The sequence below is a fragment of the Oncorhynchus keta genome, chromosome 22, assembly GCF_023373465.1.
Source record: "Oncorhynchus keta strain PuntledgeMale-10-30-2019 chromosome 22, Oket_V2, whole genome shotgun sequence".
NCBI lineage: Eukaryota > Metazoa > Chordata > Actinopteri > Salmoniformes > Salmonidae > Oncorhynchus > Oncorhynchus keta.
Window position 1 is genome coordinate 29,158,615 of NC_068442.1, and position 17,396 is coordinate 29,176,010.

General features: G+C 48.6%; 1 protein-coding gene across 1 annotated transcript in view; it reads right to left on the reverse strand.

Annotated features, from left to right (window-relative positions):
• Positions 1-1,149: 1,149 nt before the first annotated feature.
• Positions 1,150-17,396, reverse strand: part of LOC118371466 (zinc finger protein 423-like) — a 154,353-nt gene continuing 138,106 nt past the window's right edge. The window contains exons 7-9 of the mRNA XM_052475796.1: positions 10,271-10,402; positions 6,659-6,808; positions 1,150-1,433 (exon numbers count right to left, since the gene is read on the reverse strand). Of these exons, the coding sequence (XP_052331756.1) occupies positions 1,150-1,433; positions 6,659-6,808; positions 10,271-10,402 (566 nt within the window). The remainder of the gene's footprint in view (positions 1,434-6,658; positions 6,809-10,270; positions 10,403-17,396) is intronic.

The following is a 17,396-nucleotide window of genomic DNA, read 5'->3' on the forward strand; positions in this document are numbered from 1 at the left end:
AGTTCCTTGCTCAGAACATGAGAACATATGAAAGCTGGTGGTTCCTTTTAACATGAGTCTTCAATATTCCCAGGTAAGAAGTTGTAGGTTGTAGTTATTATAGGACTATTTCCCTCTATACCATTTGGATTTCATTAACCTTTGACTATTGGATGTTCTTATAGGCACTTTAGTATTGCCAGTGTAACAGTATAGCCTCCATCCCTCTCCTCGCTCCTCCCTGGGCTCGAACCACCAACACAACGACATCAGCCACCACATTGAAGCGGTACCCATGCAGAGCAAGGGAAACAACCACCCCAAGGCTCAGAGCGAGTGAAGTTTGAAACTCTATTAGCGCGCACTAACTAGCCAGCCATTTCACTTCGGTTACACCAGCCTCATCTCGGGAGTTGATAGGTCTGAAGTCATAAACAGCGCAATGCTTGACGCTCAACAAACACGCGAAAGTGCTGTTTGAATGAATGTTTACGTGCCTGTTTCTGCCTACCACTGCTCAGTCAGATACTTAGATACTTGTATGCTTGTATGCTCAGTCAGATTATATGCAACACAGGACACGCTAGATAATATCTAGTAATATCATCAACCATGTGTAGTTAACTAATGATTATGATTGATTGTTTTTTGTAAGATAAGTTTAATGCTAGCTAGCAACTTACCTTGGCTTATTACATTCGCGTAACAGGCAGTCTCCTTGTGGAGTGCAACGAGAGAGAGGCAGGTCGTTATTGCTTTCAACTAGTTAACTGTAAGGTTGCAAGATTGGATCCCCGAGCTGACAAGGTGAAAATCTGTCTTTCTGCCCCTGAATGAGGCAGTTAACCCACTGTTCCTAGGCCGTCATTGAAAATAAGAATGTGTTCTTAACTGACTTGCCTAGTTAAATACAGATTAAATAAAGGTGTAAAAATATATACATTTAAAAAATCGGCAAATCGGCTTCCAAAAACACCGATTTCCGATTGTTATCAAAACGGCCCTAATTAATCGGCCATTCCGATTAATCGGTCGACCTCTAGTATGTTCCACGCTCCATCTCCTCAGAAGTTGATACATTTGCTATGCTATACACAAAGACTGAACCAAAATCCTGGTTCTCATCTCAAGTGTCGTTTTTGTACAACATGTTTATCGAGCTGTGTAAGACTACACCATTGATACTGTGACCACAGCTTCACACCGCTGCCTGACAACTAGAGCCGTGTAGGCAACCACAGTGGACCATAGTGTTCTGTGGTGCAGCTCAGACAGACCCAGGTATGCTAGACAGCTGTATGCATCCTGCATGTGGTGCATGCAGTCCCCAGACTGCACCGCTCTGAGCTGGCCCATCATTTTGTATGGAGGTTTTGGGAAGGGGCGGGGGGCTGGGGTGGGGAGGTCTGCAGAGAGATCTCTTGGTCCCCATTCTAATAACATGGAGCGCCACTCTGCACAGTGGGGCAGCGGGGACACAACCAGAGACTGTCACTGGGACACCTAGATCAAATCCTGCCTCCACACCGTGGCACACCATAATGAGCAAACTAAGAACTCCCCAGTAACCCCCCCCACACACACACACACACACACACACACACACACACACACACACACACACACACACACACACACACACACACACACACACACACTACAACATTCACACACCGTAGCATAGCTACAGCAGAGAACATAGACAAAGACTAACTAAGGCAATACCTTTGCTAACGTGAATGTACATGAGGCTAACAAAGACACTGCTTAGTGCACTACTTGTCCAATCAAACACAGCAGACACAGATCACACACTGTATGTTAGTGGTGTGCCTCAATGGCTGCATTTACAATATGGATCTTTCTTTCACTAATTGGTCTTCTGACCAATCGGATCAGCTCTGAAAATGATCTGATGTGAAAACATCTGATATGACTGGTCAAAAGACCAATTAGTGAGAAAAAGATCAGAATTGGACTGCCTGTGTAAACGCTGCAGCCCATGTTCCCGGCTCTCTGTATCTCTGCTCTAAGACCTAAACCCCAGCTCCTACAGTACTGTCATAGCAGCATAGCTGTGGATGAGAATGCACTGCCCTCAAATATTCAACACTTTCTGGATGTAGAGGGAGGGAGGAGGAGGAATCAAAATACAAACAAGCCGGAGGACAGAGACCCCTCCCTCCTCTCATTCCAAACTGCTGACTGGAGTTAAATATTTACTAGTGCTAAAGGAAATAGTATACACACATGCGAACAGAGGGGGAGTGCTGGGTGGGCCCCCCCTCCCTCGAGGGTTAAATTAAATAGTGTAAAGATCAGCGAATGACAGCAGACCACAGAGGGGTGAGGGTTGGTGAGTGCGGGGTGGGGGGGCACTCTGCGGCACCTGGGGGAGACAAACAACAACACACAAAAAACAGCCAAGTCTCTGAAGTTTCCAGTAAAGGAATCCAGATCCGGCAGGCTGGGTCTAACAGCGCTGATCAGGGGCCAAGCATCACTTATTTACCAGCTTACGTCTGCACTATTTATGGGGCATTGGGGAGAGGCACAGATGAGGAGAGAAGAGACGAGAGGAGCTGAGATGGGCTAAAATATGAATGGGGGCTGGTACATATGGGACAAGGAGAGAGAGAAAGCGAGAGAGAGAGGGGGCATGAGAGAGAGTTTTGAGAAGTGAGGAGCGTGGAGTAGGTGGCCATGAGGGAGAAGGGATGATGCAGTGACGTTTCCCCCCACAGGCCCAAGGGACAGCTGAAAGATTAACAGAGGGTGGCCCTGCCTGGGCCCTCAGAGGGCTGGGGTAGGGAGCCCCGAGCAGGGCACAGCCCAGACAGGTCAGGCCGCCTCCTCCATCCTCCATCCATTCAGACCTCATTAACACAAACACCCAAACAACCAGCCCCACCACTAACCTCCACGACCAGCCCAGTTCAGCCCAGTTCATCTCCGCACTCAGACGACTGCATATCCCCAACTGTTCCTCCTGGGGCAACGCACAGGGGTGGGCTGGGGAGCTTGTGGGCGTGATGGGTGAGGCAATGTCCTAACATGGAACAGGGCCAGTAAAAGTGAAGAAGGACACACACTCAAGCCCATCAGAGGATGCTGCTGTGGCCATGTGAGTGTGGCGTTCCTATAGCTTGGTGATGGAGCGAGTGGTCCTACCTAGACGAGCTCAGAGAGGAACATCACCTCTTTTAGACAGCGTGACCCGGTCAGGAGGGAGAGGTGTGGCCATATAGGATGGAATGAATGGAGGAAAAATGGAGGAGTGTGGAAAAGTGGAGAGACGTGAGATGGGGCCGTGCCACACTGTGCGATCAGTTGGTGTTTATCTCTCGGTCGCCCGGCATCGGAGTGAGGCAGACAGTGACAGACAGGTTTCAGCGCTCCTCCTGCTGCTAAATGGCCTGACTGGCCATATGCCCACCCCCGTCAGCCCTACATCACTGTCACGTCAGGGTGGGGGAGCCGGGTCCGGGGCTAGAGGAGGGGGGGGCTCTGTGGGATGGTCAGGAGATTTAGGTTACATACCCAAATGGAGCCATGGATATTATTTGTCCATTATGCTCACAGGCAGCTCAGTCCTAGGGCTAGCATACCCACCCACTCCTCTACCAACTACCAGAGTGGAGAGGGAGGGAGAAGACATGAGAAAAAGAGGGAGAGAGGGAGGGAGAACACATGAGGACAAGAGGGAGAGAGGGAGGGAGAACACATGAGGACAAGAGGGAGAGAGAACACATGAGGACAAGAGGGAGAGAGGGAGGGAGAACACATGAGGACAAGAGGGAGAGAGGGAGGGAGAACACATGAGGACAAGAGGGAGAGAGGGAGGGAGAACACATGAGGACAAGAGGGAGAGAGGGAGGGAGAACACATGAGGACAAGAGGGAGAGAGAACACATGAGGACAAGAGGGAGAGAGGGAGGGAGAACACATGAGGACAAGAGGGAGAGAGGGAGGGAGAACACATGAGGACAAGAGGGAGAGAGAACACATGAGGACAAGAGGGAGAGAGGGAGGGAGAACACATGAGGACAAGAGGGAGAGAGGGAGGGAGAACACATGAGGACAAGAGGGAGAGAGGGAGGGAGAACACATGAGGACAAGAGGGAGAGAGGGAGGGAGAACACATGAGGACAAGAGGGAGAGAGGGAGGGAGAACACATGAGGACAAGAGGGAGAGAGGGAGAACACATGAGGACAAGAGGGAGAGAGGGAGGGAGAACACATGAGGACAAGAGGGAGAGAGGGAGGGAGAACACATGAGGACAAGAGGGAGAGAGGGAGGGAGAACACATGAGGACAAGAGGGAGAGAGGGAGGGAGAACACATGAGAAAAATAGGGAGAGAGGCAGGGAGAACACATGAGAAAAAGAGGGAGAGAGGGAGGGAGAACACATGAGGAAGAGAGGGGGAGAAGGAGGGTTTTTGGTAGTAGTAGGCCGATAGCTCAGGATGATGGATCCAGCCAGGGGCAGGGCAGAATAGCACTGACCCCAGCTGCCCACTGGACCCACTCTGGAGTGAGTTATACAGACCTGGCCCTCCACGATCTGTCTGGACCCTAATGACCCGACCCAGCCAGAACCCTGCCAGGACAGGGTGGGGGGAGACAGGGAGGGAAGAGTGGACGGATGGAGGAAAGTAAACCTGATGGAGGGAAGGGGTGGCTAGATCCACATGTCTTTGCGTCTGCATGTACATGTACAGTGTGTCAGCGTCTTCAGTGGTTAAAACAGTGTGTATAAGTATATGTAGGTGTGGTCGTACTACAGGTAGTACACTATATATACAAAAGTATGTGGACTCCCCCCATACCCTTTGCTGACAGGTGTATAAAATCGAGCACACAGCCATGCAATCTCCATAGCAACACATTGGCAGTAGAATGGTCTTACTGAAGAGCTCAGAGACGTTCACCGTGGCACCATCATAGGATGACACCTTTCCAACAAGTCAGTTTGTCAAATTTCTGCCCTGCTAAAGTTGCCCCGGTCAACTGTTACTTTGAAGTGGAAACGTCTAGAAGCAACAATGGCTCAGCCGCGAAGTGGTAGGCCACACAAGCTCACAGAACGGGACTGCCAAGTGCTGAAGCACCTAGGTTGCAGCGATCACTACCGAGTTCCAAACTGCCTCTAGAAGCAATGTCAGCACAAGAACTGTTCGTCTGGAGATTCATGAAATGGGTTTCCATGGCTGAGCAGTCGCACACAAGCTTAAGATCACCATGCGCAATGCCAAGCATCAGCTAGAGTGGTGTAAAGCTCACCACCATTGGACTCTGGAGCAATGAAAAAGTGTTCTCTGTAGTGATGAATCACGTTTCACCATCTGGCAGTCTGACAGACAAATCTGGGTTTGGCAGATGCCAGGAGAATGCTGCCTGCCCTAATGCATAATGCCAAATGTAAAGTTTGGTGGAGGAGGAATAATGGTCTGGGTCTGTTATCCATGGTTTGGACTAGGCCTCTTAGTTCCAGTGAAGGGAAATCTGAACGCTACAACATACAGTGACATTCTAGACCATTCTGTGCTTCCAACTTTGTGGAAACAGTTTGGGGAAGGCCCTTTCCTGTTTCAGCATGGCAATGCCCCTGTGCGTAAAGCGAGGTCCATACATTTTACATTACATTTACATTTAAGTCATTTAGCAGACGCTCTTATCCAGAGCATACAGAAATGATTTGTTGAGATTGGTGTGGAAGAACTTGACTGGCCTGCACAGACCTCAACCCCATCCAACACCTTTGTGATGAATTGGAACGCCGACTGCGAGCCAGGCCTAAACGCCCAACATCAGTGTCCAACCCCATTAATGCTCGTGGAATGAATGGAAGCAAGTCCCCACAGCAATATTCCAGCATCCAGTGGAAAACCTTCCCAGAAGAGTGGAGACTTTATAGCTGCAAAGGGGGGACCAACTCCATATTAATGCCCATGATATTGGAATGAGATGTTCGACAAGCAGGCGTCCACATACTTTTGGTTGTGTATGTGGTAGCGGTAGCCCAGTTAAATGATGGCCTCTCACATCAAATGGATTCCAGTTAAATGATGTGTGTGTGTGTGTGTGTGTGTGTGTGTGTGTGTGTGTGTGTGTGTGTGTGTGTGTGTGTGTGTGGGAGTGTGTGTGTGTGTGTGTGTGTGTGTGTGTGTGTGTGTGTGTGTGTGTGTGTGTGTGTGTGTGTGTGTGTGTGTGTGTGTGTGTGTGTGTGTTTGTATGTGTGTGTGTGTGTGTGTGTGTGTGTGTGTGTGTGTGTGTGTGTGTGTGTGTGTGTGTGTGTGTGTGTGTGTGTGTGTGTGTGTGTGTGCACCAGAGAGACCAGCAGGAGAGCTGATTGATTAGCATCAATGGACTGGAGTCTAACCGTTACTGCCCATAAGGAAGCTACTCATTTACTCTGCTGATAATTTCCTTATTAATTATCAATCATACCACAGAAGACATTTAACTATACCCTGTCATAACAGCCTGTTTAAGACTGGAATTGAATCCTGGTAGTGAAGACCATAAACTGAGGTGGACAAAAATATTGGTTTATCAAAAATTCTGCTAAGATACTCAGGAGTCCATTAGAAGCAATTCATATTGAAGTCATATCTTATGATTTTAGATTATATTGGCCAGCAAAAGATGCTGTATGGTGCTGAGAGATGCCATCACTCTGTTGTTTTGAAATGAGTGTTAGTGTACTGACCTGGAGCTCAGTCTGGAAGAAGAACTTCTGTGGACACTGGGAGCAGTCGTAGATCTTGTCCTCCTGACCGTGGACGGCAAAGATGTGCTGCTGCAGCTTATTGGCCTGGACAAAGGCTGGGGGAGGGGAGAAGGAGAGGATAGGTTAGATGATTGGTCAGACTGGTGAGAAGTTATGCTAGCTAGAGAACTAGATTTTTGAATAGAATTTTGCGAGGGAAAGGGGAAAGGTTTCAAGTCTCACTCTCCCTGATTGCAAATCCTGAGGCTAGAGACAAAGTCATAATAGTTCAACTCAAACAACAGCTTCAACAGTGTCAATACAAATAAAGAGAAAAGGAGTCCTCTCACATGAGCATTAGTGGATGAAGCTCCATCAGAGCCGCTACGGGAATGAGAGGAGAGATGGAGAGATGGGGGAGACAGCAAGCAGACTACACTATCCCCTACAAACCTTGTGTTATTTATCAATAAATTATCCTCCATTCCTGTTTTTTAATTTTCACTCCTGTGTTTTTTTTTCTTCTGTTTTGTTTCAGTAAACTTAAGTTTGCTGTGTGTGTGGAAAGTCTGAATTATTAACCCTCCCCAAAAGAGCAGCACCCCTAACTTATTCATAACCCGCACAGGAATAGAGTTCGACTTTAAAAGAGTGCTGTGTACCTGTGGGGGAAGGGGGACACACATCTACTGAGAGGAACAGAGAGAGAGAGAGAGAGAGAGAGAGGGGCGGCTGCTACATGGCCTGATCTTACAGTAAGTCTTCTGATGCAGACAGACAAACAGGTAGATTCTTAGACAGGCAGGGAGGGATTGGGATGTCCAATTACTAGCGAAACAGATAGATAGAGAGACACTAAAAACAGACAAAAAAATACAGAAAGACAAACAGAAAGATGACAATGGATAAAGAAGGACACAAAATGGCATCTCAGCTGCGGTCAACCATATCTGTATTTCAGTGGAAATAATATTTCTGATTCTTAGAGGGGAGCCAGAGGTCCAATGTGACTTTCAGCCTGCTGCCTGTAGAGCCCTGGCTGCTTAACTCTGAGGACACGTACAGCGGGCCCCTAAACCATCCGGATGGCCACAGAGGATTAGCTGCCTTCCTCTTTCAAACTGCTCTTTATTCTCTGACCTCTCAGGGCCTTTCTGATCTGGGGCACAGCAGACACAGGGGACCACGGCCAAGCCTGAAGGACCTTGAGCCGTTCTGCTCGGCCTGCTAGTCTCGGCTAGTCTCAGTGTTACACCTGTCAAGCCCTGTGACTGTGCATGTGCCATTATCAAGCTGATAGTGGCTGGGCTAGTCTCTGTGTTTACACCTGTCCAGCCCTGTGTCTGTGCATGTGCCATTATCAAGCTGATAGTGGCTGGGCTGGTCTCTGTGTTACACCTGTCCAGCCCTGTGACTGTGCATGTGCCATTATCAAGCTGATAGTGGCTGGGCTGGTCTCTGTGTTACACCTGTCCAGCCCTGTGTCTGTGCATGTGCCATTATCAAGCTGATAGTGGCTGGGCTGGTCTCTGTGTTACACCTGTCCAGCTCTGTGTCTGTGCATGTGCCATTATCAAGCTGATAGTGGCTGGGCTGGTCTCTGTGTTACACCTGTCCAGCCCTGTGTCTGTGCATGTGCCATTATCAAGCTGATAGTGGCTGGGCTGGTCTCTGTGCTACGCCTGGCCGGCCCTGGCCCTGTGCTTAACTCTGTGGCTGTGCCTGTGACTGAAAAGAGTGGACTGTGTGAGTCTCAGCCACTCAGGGGGGACGTCTGACCAGGTTGCACCATGGGTAAATCAGCTCTAATTAACGTTCCCATCAGCACGGCAGGACTCTTGAAGGACCGGAGTTCTTCTGCTCAGAAGCACAGAGTTGACCTCTGTGGACTGGCTCTACTCGGTCAACTGCAGCTTGGGTATTTGTCATAATATTTTCACTTTTCATCTCGCACCCTGACCCCGATGTGTGGAGTGAGTTTTTTTCTATTTAGGTTATTCTTTACTATATGGATTTACAGTTGACGTTGGAAGTTTAAATACACCTTAGCCAAATACATTTAAACTCAGTTTTTCACAATTCCTGACATTTAATCCGATTAAAAATTCCCTGTCTTAGGTCAGTTAGGATCACCACTTTATTTTAAGAATGTGAAATGTCAGAATATTAGTAGAGAGTGATTCATTTCAGCTTTTGTTTCTTTCCTCACATTCCCAGTGGGTCAGAAGTTTACATACACTCAATTAGTATTTGGTAGCATTGCCTTTAAATTGTTTAACTTTGGTCAAATGTTTCGGGTAGCCTTCCACAAGCTTCCCACAATAAGTTGGGTGAATTTTGGCTCATTCCTCCTGACAGAGCTGGTGTAACTGAGTCACGTTTGTAGGCCTCCTTGCTCGCACACGCTTTTTCAGTTCTGCCCACAAATGTTATATGGGATTGAGGTCAGGGCTTTGTGATGGCCACTCCAATACCTTGACTTTGTTGTCCTTAACCAGTTGAAGCTAGGGGGGGGCGCTATTTCATTATTGGATTAAAAAACGTGCCCGTTCTTCGGCTTGCAAGCCTACCCCTTTTGCCTGCAAACATATCGATGGTCATTATGGACAAACAGTTCTATTTTTGTCTCATCAGACCAGAGGACATTTCTCCAAAAAGTACCATCTTTGTCCCCAATGTGCAGTCGCAAACCGTAGTCTGGCTTTTTTATGGCGGTTTTGGAGCAGTGTCTTCTTCCTTGCTGAGCGGCCTTTCAGGTTATGTTGATATAGGACTCATTTTACTGTGGATATAGATACTTTTGTACCTGTTTCCTCCAGCATCTTCACAAGGTCCTTTGCTGTTGTTCACCAAAGTACGTTCATCTCTAGGAGACAGAACGCATCTCCTTCCTGAGTGGTATGATGGCTGTGTGGTCCCATTGTGTTTATACTTGCCTACTATTGTTTGTACAGATTAACGTGGTACCTTCAGGCATTTGGAAATTCCTCCCAAGGACGAAGCAGACTTGTGGAGGTCTACAAAAAAATTTCTGAGGTCTTGGCTGATTTCTTTTGATTTTCCCGTTATGTCAAGCAAAGAGGCACTGAGTTTGAAGGTCGGCCTTGAAATACATCCACAGGTACACCTCCAATTGACTCAAATAATGTCAATTAGCCTATCAGAAGCTTCTAAAGCCATGACATTTTCTGGAATTTTCCAAGCTGTTTATAGCACAGTCGACTTAGTTTATGTGAACTTCTTACCCACTGGAAATGTGATACAGGAGGATACAGGTGATACAGGAGGAGGACTGTATTTTACCACAGGAGGGGGGTGGAAGGTATGGAGAGACAGAGTGAGATGGAGGAGTAGAGAAGGAGAGGGTGGAAAGGTGAAGAATGTAACAGGGTCCGTGTATTAGCAGCTCTGCTATTTTATGGGTGAGATGTTATTATATGTATGTGAAAGGGCAGAAATGTGTTGGGGCCTGCGGCTCGAGTGGACCATGTGTTCAAATTGTCTCTATGTTTGTGTATGTTAATGTCGGTCAGACACTGAAGCACCTTGACTGCCCTCCACCTGCCCCCCCTCCCCACCTGTGAAGCAGACGGGACACTTGAAGGTGCCGCCCATGCCCTCGAAGCTATGCTCGATCAGGTGACACAGGAGCTTGGCCGGAGAGTCAAACATCTGGTTACACAGCTTGCACTCGTGATTGATGCCTTCCTCTGCAAAAGAAGAACACACCATACAACAAGGAGGGTCAGAGGGTGAAGGCAGAGGAAACACATTATACACATACATTATTATCAAACACACACAATTAAAAGCGTCAGCTCATGTACAGGTGTGTGTGTACTAAAGTATAGCGGTTCAATTCCATCATTGCCTCTCTCCCATATGCCCAGAGAGGGAGACATGTCCAGTCTGAATCCTACTGAGAAAGGGATGTCCATCCGCTTCTTTCTCTCTCTCTCTCTCTCTCTCTCTCTCTCTCTCTCTCTCTCTCTCTCTCTCTCTTCCCTCTCACTATCTGTCTCTCTCTCTCTCTCTCTCTCTCTCTCTCTCTCTCTCTCTCTCTCTCTCTCTCTCTCTCTCTCTCTCTCTCTCTCTCTCTCTCTCTCTCTCTCTCTCTCTCTCTCTCTCTCTCTCTCTCTCTCTCTCTCTCTCTCTCTCTCTCTCTCTCTCTCTCTCTCTCTCTCTCTCTCTCTCTCTCTCTCAGAACTGGCCTGTGTGACCAGCCGCTCCCCCCTCCCCTTCTCCCAGTGCCTCTTCTCTCCCGGCCGGTAATTGCCTGCCACCCCCAGTGGTCTGGGCTATGTGCTCTCCCCCTGCTCGCCGCTCTATTTTAAGCCTGCATGAATGACATCAGCGGCCCCCTCCGCCGTGGGACAGATGAAAGGTGGGCGTTGGGTCCTGGCTGGGCGCCTCCGCTCCTGTCTTATCGGCCGAGCGCCACACAGGACCGAGCCGCGCCCGTCCCCGTGCCATCAGATTACCTCCACTGCGCCCCAATCGCAGCCTCTCGCCAAGCCCCGAACCGTGGAAGACACCGCTGCCGGTCCCTGTCCCCCCTCAAGGCAACCTCCCCGCCTACCCCGCTGTCCCACCGCAGACAGTGTCCCCCATGCCCCGAGGTGTCCCGCTGCTCAGCAACAGTGGCACGCAGAGTTAATAAAGTCTTCAATCAAACATCCCTAACACCCCCCTGACCTCCCCACCTCACCCCACCAACACCCGCCATACCAAAACCACATCCACTGACTCCAATCTCCTCTCTGTCTCAAAGGTCTGCACAAGGGTGCCTTAATCCCTGTCTGAATGGCTACGGGAAGGAGGGGGGTGTGGAGCTGGGTGCGGACGGAGCTTAGAGGCATTGGCGAGGACACTCCTTTGGTCTGCCCGTCCCCGCTGCTGTTTCCTCAAAGACATCGTGTTTGGGTGGGATGCCTTTCTGTCCCAAACCACACTGAGATGGTGGTTGATTACCATTTAAAATATTAAATTGTGGCAAGATTGAAGCAGCAGGTGAAACTTCCCATGAACCCAGAGACACACAGAGAGAGAGAGAGAGAAGAGAGAGAATAAACCCTACAGCGATAACCACAACACGACCAACAGCACCAGCTGACCCATAGAATATTGATCTACAAACATCAACTGACAATAGTTCTAGCATACTGCATACGGGTCCAAAAGTGAAAATAAGGTGAAATTAGGGTTATGTATGAGTTAAACATTGTGAGAATTCTGTCAAACTATGAGAGAGAGAGACAGAGAGAGAGAGAGAGAGAGAGAGAGAGAGAGAGAGAGAGAGAGAGAGAGAGAGAGAGAGAGAGAGAGAGAGAGAGAGAGAGAGAACTGAGCTCAATACAGAGAGCAGGGGGTTAATTGGGCTGTCCGCCAGTCCAAGGGCGCAGAGTGAGGGGGCCCAGAGCGTTTGTATGTGTGGGTCCTATTAAAGTGATGTATTTTCTATACAAATACAGTTGTTTTGATCAGTGAGTGGGGAGTGCACTCTGTCTGTCCTCCCTTTCAGCGCACAGAGGGAGGGCTGGTGGGCTGAGCTCTATCAGACACAAAGCGGGCTGGGTCGGGCGGGCTGTGTGTGTGTGGGGGAACCATGGCGAGATGACAGGACCCTGGAACGTCCTGCCGGCCAGCTTTTTGTCTGAGAGAGCATTTGATCCGTGAGGCAGCCACACCGCCGCACAGCTCTTACTCCGGGAGGCCCGCACTGGGGCAGGGAGGGAGAGCAGAGGTTTGGTGAAGGTGAGTCCTGGGAGTTTCACTAAACTAGCACACAAAGCCAAACTGTACTCAACTTGTACAGAGTTTATAGCATACTAATTACGCTATGACATATTAAGAGTATATACTGTACTGCTATACAAATCACTGATGCAGACAATCAAGAATAAACATAATCCCTATTAGTGTGTCACCTCTTTTCTTTTCTCACTACATGACCATTACAATTACAATAAAGGATTAATTCATCACAAGTAAGTGGTCGCAGACTTGGCCTGTTAGATGAGTGTATGGATGTTTTGTACAAGCAGCCCATAGAAGAGTCATTAGCATGGCAGCAGAGAGAGGTTAAATAGCTACAACACATCTCATCCTTTAAAGGCCTCACTTCAGCTATCTGCACCACAGATCAGACACGGACAACAGGAAAACAGAGAAGGACAAACAGACCGATCTGTTAAGAGGCTTGATCGGTATGCAGAGTGAAGAAAGGGAGAGAGGGCGAGAGAGGGAGGAAGACAGTGAGAGAAAGAGAATATTTAAGTGATTGAGAGGGGAAAACCTTCCCCACCTCCTAAGGTATGCACAATCTTAATTGAGAAACAGCATGATCCCGTCAAACATACGCAGAATTACTGATGAGGGCTTGCCAGGACACTAATGGGAAAGAGAGAGAGGGAGAGAGAGAAAGCAAGGAGGAGAGAGACAGTGTGAGAGAAAGCAAGGAGGAGAGAGACAGTGTGAGAGAAAGCAAGGAGGAGAGAGACAGTGTGAGAGAAAGCAGGGGTAAGCGAGACAGTGTGAGAGAAAGCAAGGAGGAGAGAGACAGTGTGAGAGAAAGCAGGGGGAAGAGAGACAGTGTGAGAGAAAGCAGGGGGAAGAGAGACAGTGTGAGAGAAAGCAAGGAGGAGAGAGACAGTGTGAGAGAAAGCAGGGGGAAGTAAGACAGTGTGAGAGAAAGCAGGGGAAGAGAGACAGTGTGAGAGAAAGCAAGGAGGAGAAAGACAGTGTGAGAGAAAGCAGGGGGAAGTAAGACAGTGTGAGAGAAAGCAGGGGAAGAGAGACAGTGTGAGAGAAAGCAAGGAGGAGAGAGACAGTGTGAGAGAAAGCAGGGGAAGAGAGACAGTGTGAGAGAAAGCAAGGAGGAGAGAGACAGTGTGAGAGAAAGCAGGGGTAAGAGAGACAGTGTGAGAGAAAGCAGGGGAAGAGAGACAGTGTGAGCGAAAGCAAGGAGGAGAGAGACAGTGTGAGAGAAAGCATGGGGAAGCGAGACAGTGTGAGCGAAAGCAGGGGGAAGAGAGACAGTGTGAGAGAAAGCAGGAGGAGAGAGACAGTGTAAGAGAAAGCAGGGGAAGTGAGACAGTGTGAGCAAAAGCAAGGAGGAGAGAGACAGTGTGAGAGAAAGCAAGGAGGAGAGAGACAGTGTGAGAGAAAGCAGGGGGAAGAGAGACAGTGTGAGAGAAAGCAAGGAGGAGAGAGACAGTGTGAGAGAAAGCAAGGAGGAGAGAGACAGTGTGAGAGAAAGCAAGGAGGAGAGAGACAGTGTGAGAGAAAGCAGGGGGAAGCGAGACAGTGTGAGAGAAAGCAGGGGAAGAGAGACAGTGTGAGAGAAAGCAGGGGAAGAGAGACAGTGTGAGAGAAAGCAAGGAGGAGAGAGACAGTGTGAGAGAAAGCAGGGGAAGCGAGACAGTGTGAGCGAAAGCAAGGAGGAGAGAGACCGTGTGAGAGAAAGCAAGGAGGAGAGAGACAGTGTGAGAGAAAGCAAGGAGAAGAGAGACAGTGTGAGAGAAAGCAAGGAGGAGAGAAACAGTGTGAGAGAACGCAGGGGGAAGCGAGACAGTGTGAGAGAAAGCAAGGAGGAGAGAGACAGTGTGAGAGAAAGCAGGGAGAAGAGAGACAGTGTGAGAGAAAGCAGGGGAAGAGACACAGTGTGAGATAAAGCAGGGGAAGAGAGACAGTGTGAGAGAAAGCAAGGAGGAGAGAGACAGTGTGAGAGAAAGCAGGGGAAGAGAGACAGTGTGAGAGAAAGCAAGGAGGAGAGAGACAGTGTGAGAGAAAGCAGGGGGAAGAGAGACAGTGTGAGAGAAAGCAAGGAAGAGAGAGACAGTGTGAGAGAAAGCAAGGAGGAGAGAGACAGTGTGAGAGAAAGCAAGGAGGAGAGAGACAGTGTGAGAGAAAGCAAGGAGGAGAGAGTGAGGAAGAAGAAAGTGATGCGAGACAAAGAAAATCGGTACAATTACATAATGGGATATTATTTCTGACGATATATCATATCGCAAAATTATTTTTGCGCTAGTTGGCTGTAGCTGCACCAAAACTCCAGTATTTGTCCTTCATAGCTTGTTCTCCATCTTATTTTTAAATAGGGAGCCAATTTGTTTTCAGCACTTATTTCCATGACTGATCAAAACTCGTTTTCTCACGGCTCTCTCTTGTCCCTCTGCAGCAGACATATGGTGAGCAATGTGTTTGGAACATTGAATCTGAGAATCGCAATACATATCATATTGGCATCTAAGTATCATGCTGATATTGTGTTGTGAGGTCCATGGCAATGAGCCCTAGAAGAAATAGAGGGATGCACTGAAAGAAAGCAGGTAAAGGACTACAGTCTAAGGTGGGTAGAGAGATGGAAGGCCTTGCAGTGATGGAGAGGAAAGACGCCAAGTGAAGGAAATAAAAAAACATTTATATATTATTCCTAAACTGTTATTCCACCGACTGAACAGGAGTCTTATCCTGTACAAACACTGCTGCGGTACAACGGGGCGGCTGCCTCTGTTGCTGCTTAGCCAATGTGCTTCCAGCTAATTGACCAGGGGGAGTCAGGTGGAGCCCTCGCTCGCAGCCCTCCCCGAGGACAGCCCTGTCAACACAGGCGCACCCTTCCTCCCACTCCAGCTTCTCTCCCCACAACCCCCTGCAGTGTGCACTGGCACATAAATGAGCTCCTTGGTTGTGAGCTGGGCTTCCCCAGGGCCCCGGCCCCCACCCCTCGCCCTAAAGCCTGGCCTGGCGATTGATGGCAGGGATGGCGGGAGAGATACAAGGGGAGAGCAGAGTGGGGGGGTTGAGGGGGCAAAAGGGGGTGTAGGTCCTGGGCTCCTCTAGGGGGCTAGCTCAAGGTGTGTTGCCATGGAAACACACAGAGAGAGGAGGGAGAAATTGAGGCATACTGAGCTTGACCCATGGTAGTGGGGGCGGCAATGTGGGCCAGAGTAAACACACACACACACACAAACACACACACACCCTGCTGCAGAGCTGGAGGCGTCCCAAGAGCTCTCCACCTCTGCTTTCCCTTTCAGACACACACACCCGTATACACACACACAAACACACACACACACACACACAAACACACAAACAAACACGTAAACACACACACACACAGCTGCAATGCTGAGATGAACCCTGGAGCTCCTAACACCCACACATACACAGACTTTCACTTGCCTTCACTCAATCTATCTCTGACACAAACTCTTTGTATGTCACTTCTCTGTCATAGCTATTCACTACTGTTCATCCACCAGTTTACTGACTCTGCCTGGGACCATCCTTCTCTCCCTTCAACTCCCTCTTTCTTTCCTCTCCTTCTCCCGCTCTCCTGGCCACGGCCCTGGTTCACACGTTTCCTATTATCTGCAGTAAATATTTCCGGAGCGCGCTCTCCGTCGGGCCAAGCGTGATGGAGTCTCCGGCTCCAGATATTTTTGGCAGACGTGGACGGCATATGGAGCTGACCAGCTTGGAATCTCCTATCAGATTACATAACAGTAGGATGCTGGATCTCTCCACCCCGTATAAACCAACCTTCATGCAAACACACAAACAAACTGTCCTTCCAAAGCACACTAGCCACTCGTCGCTCCATTTCCCTCCTTCTCCCCAACTCCCTCCATCGCAGTCATTTCTATAAAAAAAACACCCATCTACTCTTTCCTGACATACAGTTGAAGTCGGAAGTTTACATACATTTAGGTTGGAGTTATTAAAACTTGTTTTTCAACCACTCCACAAATGTCTTGTTAACAAACTATAGTTTTGCCAAGTCAGTTAGGACATGTACTTTGTGCATGACGCAATAATTTTCAAACAACTGTTTCCAGACAGAGTATTTCACTTATAATTCACTGTTTCACAATTCCAGTTGGTCAGAAGTTTCCAGCATAGCTTCGAGGGCATGGGCGGCACCTTCAAGTGTCCCGTCTGCTTCACAGGTGGGGAGGGGGGGCAGGTGGAGGGCAGTCAAGGTGCTTCAGTGTCTGACCGACATTAACATACACAAACATAGAGACAATTTGAACACATGGTCCACTCGAGCCGCAGGCCCCAACACATTTCTGCCCTTTCACATACATATAATAACATCTCACCCATAAAATAGCAGAGCTGCTAATACACGGACCCTGTTACATTCTTCACCTTTCCACCCTCTCCTTCTCTACTCCTCCATCTCCCTCTGTCTCTCCATACCGTCCACCCCCCTCCTGTGGTAAAATACAGTCCTCCTCCTGTATCACCTGTATCCTCCTGTATCACATTTCCAGTAGGTAAGAAGTTCACATAAACTAAGTCGACTGTGCTATAAACAGCTTGGAAAATTCCAGAAAATGTCATGGCTTTAGAAGCTTCTGATAGGCTAATTGACATAATTTGAGTCAATTGGAGGTGTACCTGTGGATGTATTTCAAGGCCGACCTTCAAACTCAGTGCCGCTTTGCTTGACATAATGGGGAAATCAAAAGAAATCAGCCAAGAACTCAGAATTTTTTTTGTAGACCTCCACAAGTCTGCTTCATCCTTGGGAGGAATTTCCAAATGCCTGAAGGTACCACGTTCATCTGTACAAACACTAGTAGGCAAGTATAAACACCATGGGACCACGCAGCCGTCATACCACTCAGGAAGGAGATGCGTTCTGTCTCCTAGAGATGAATGTACTTTGGTGCGAAAAGTGCAAATCAA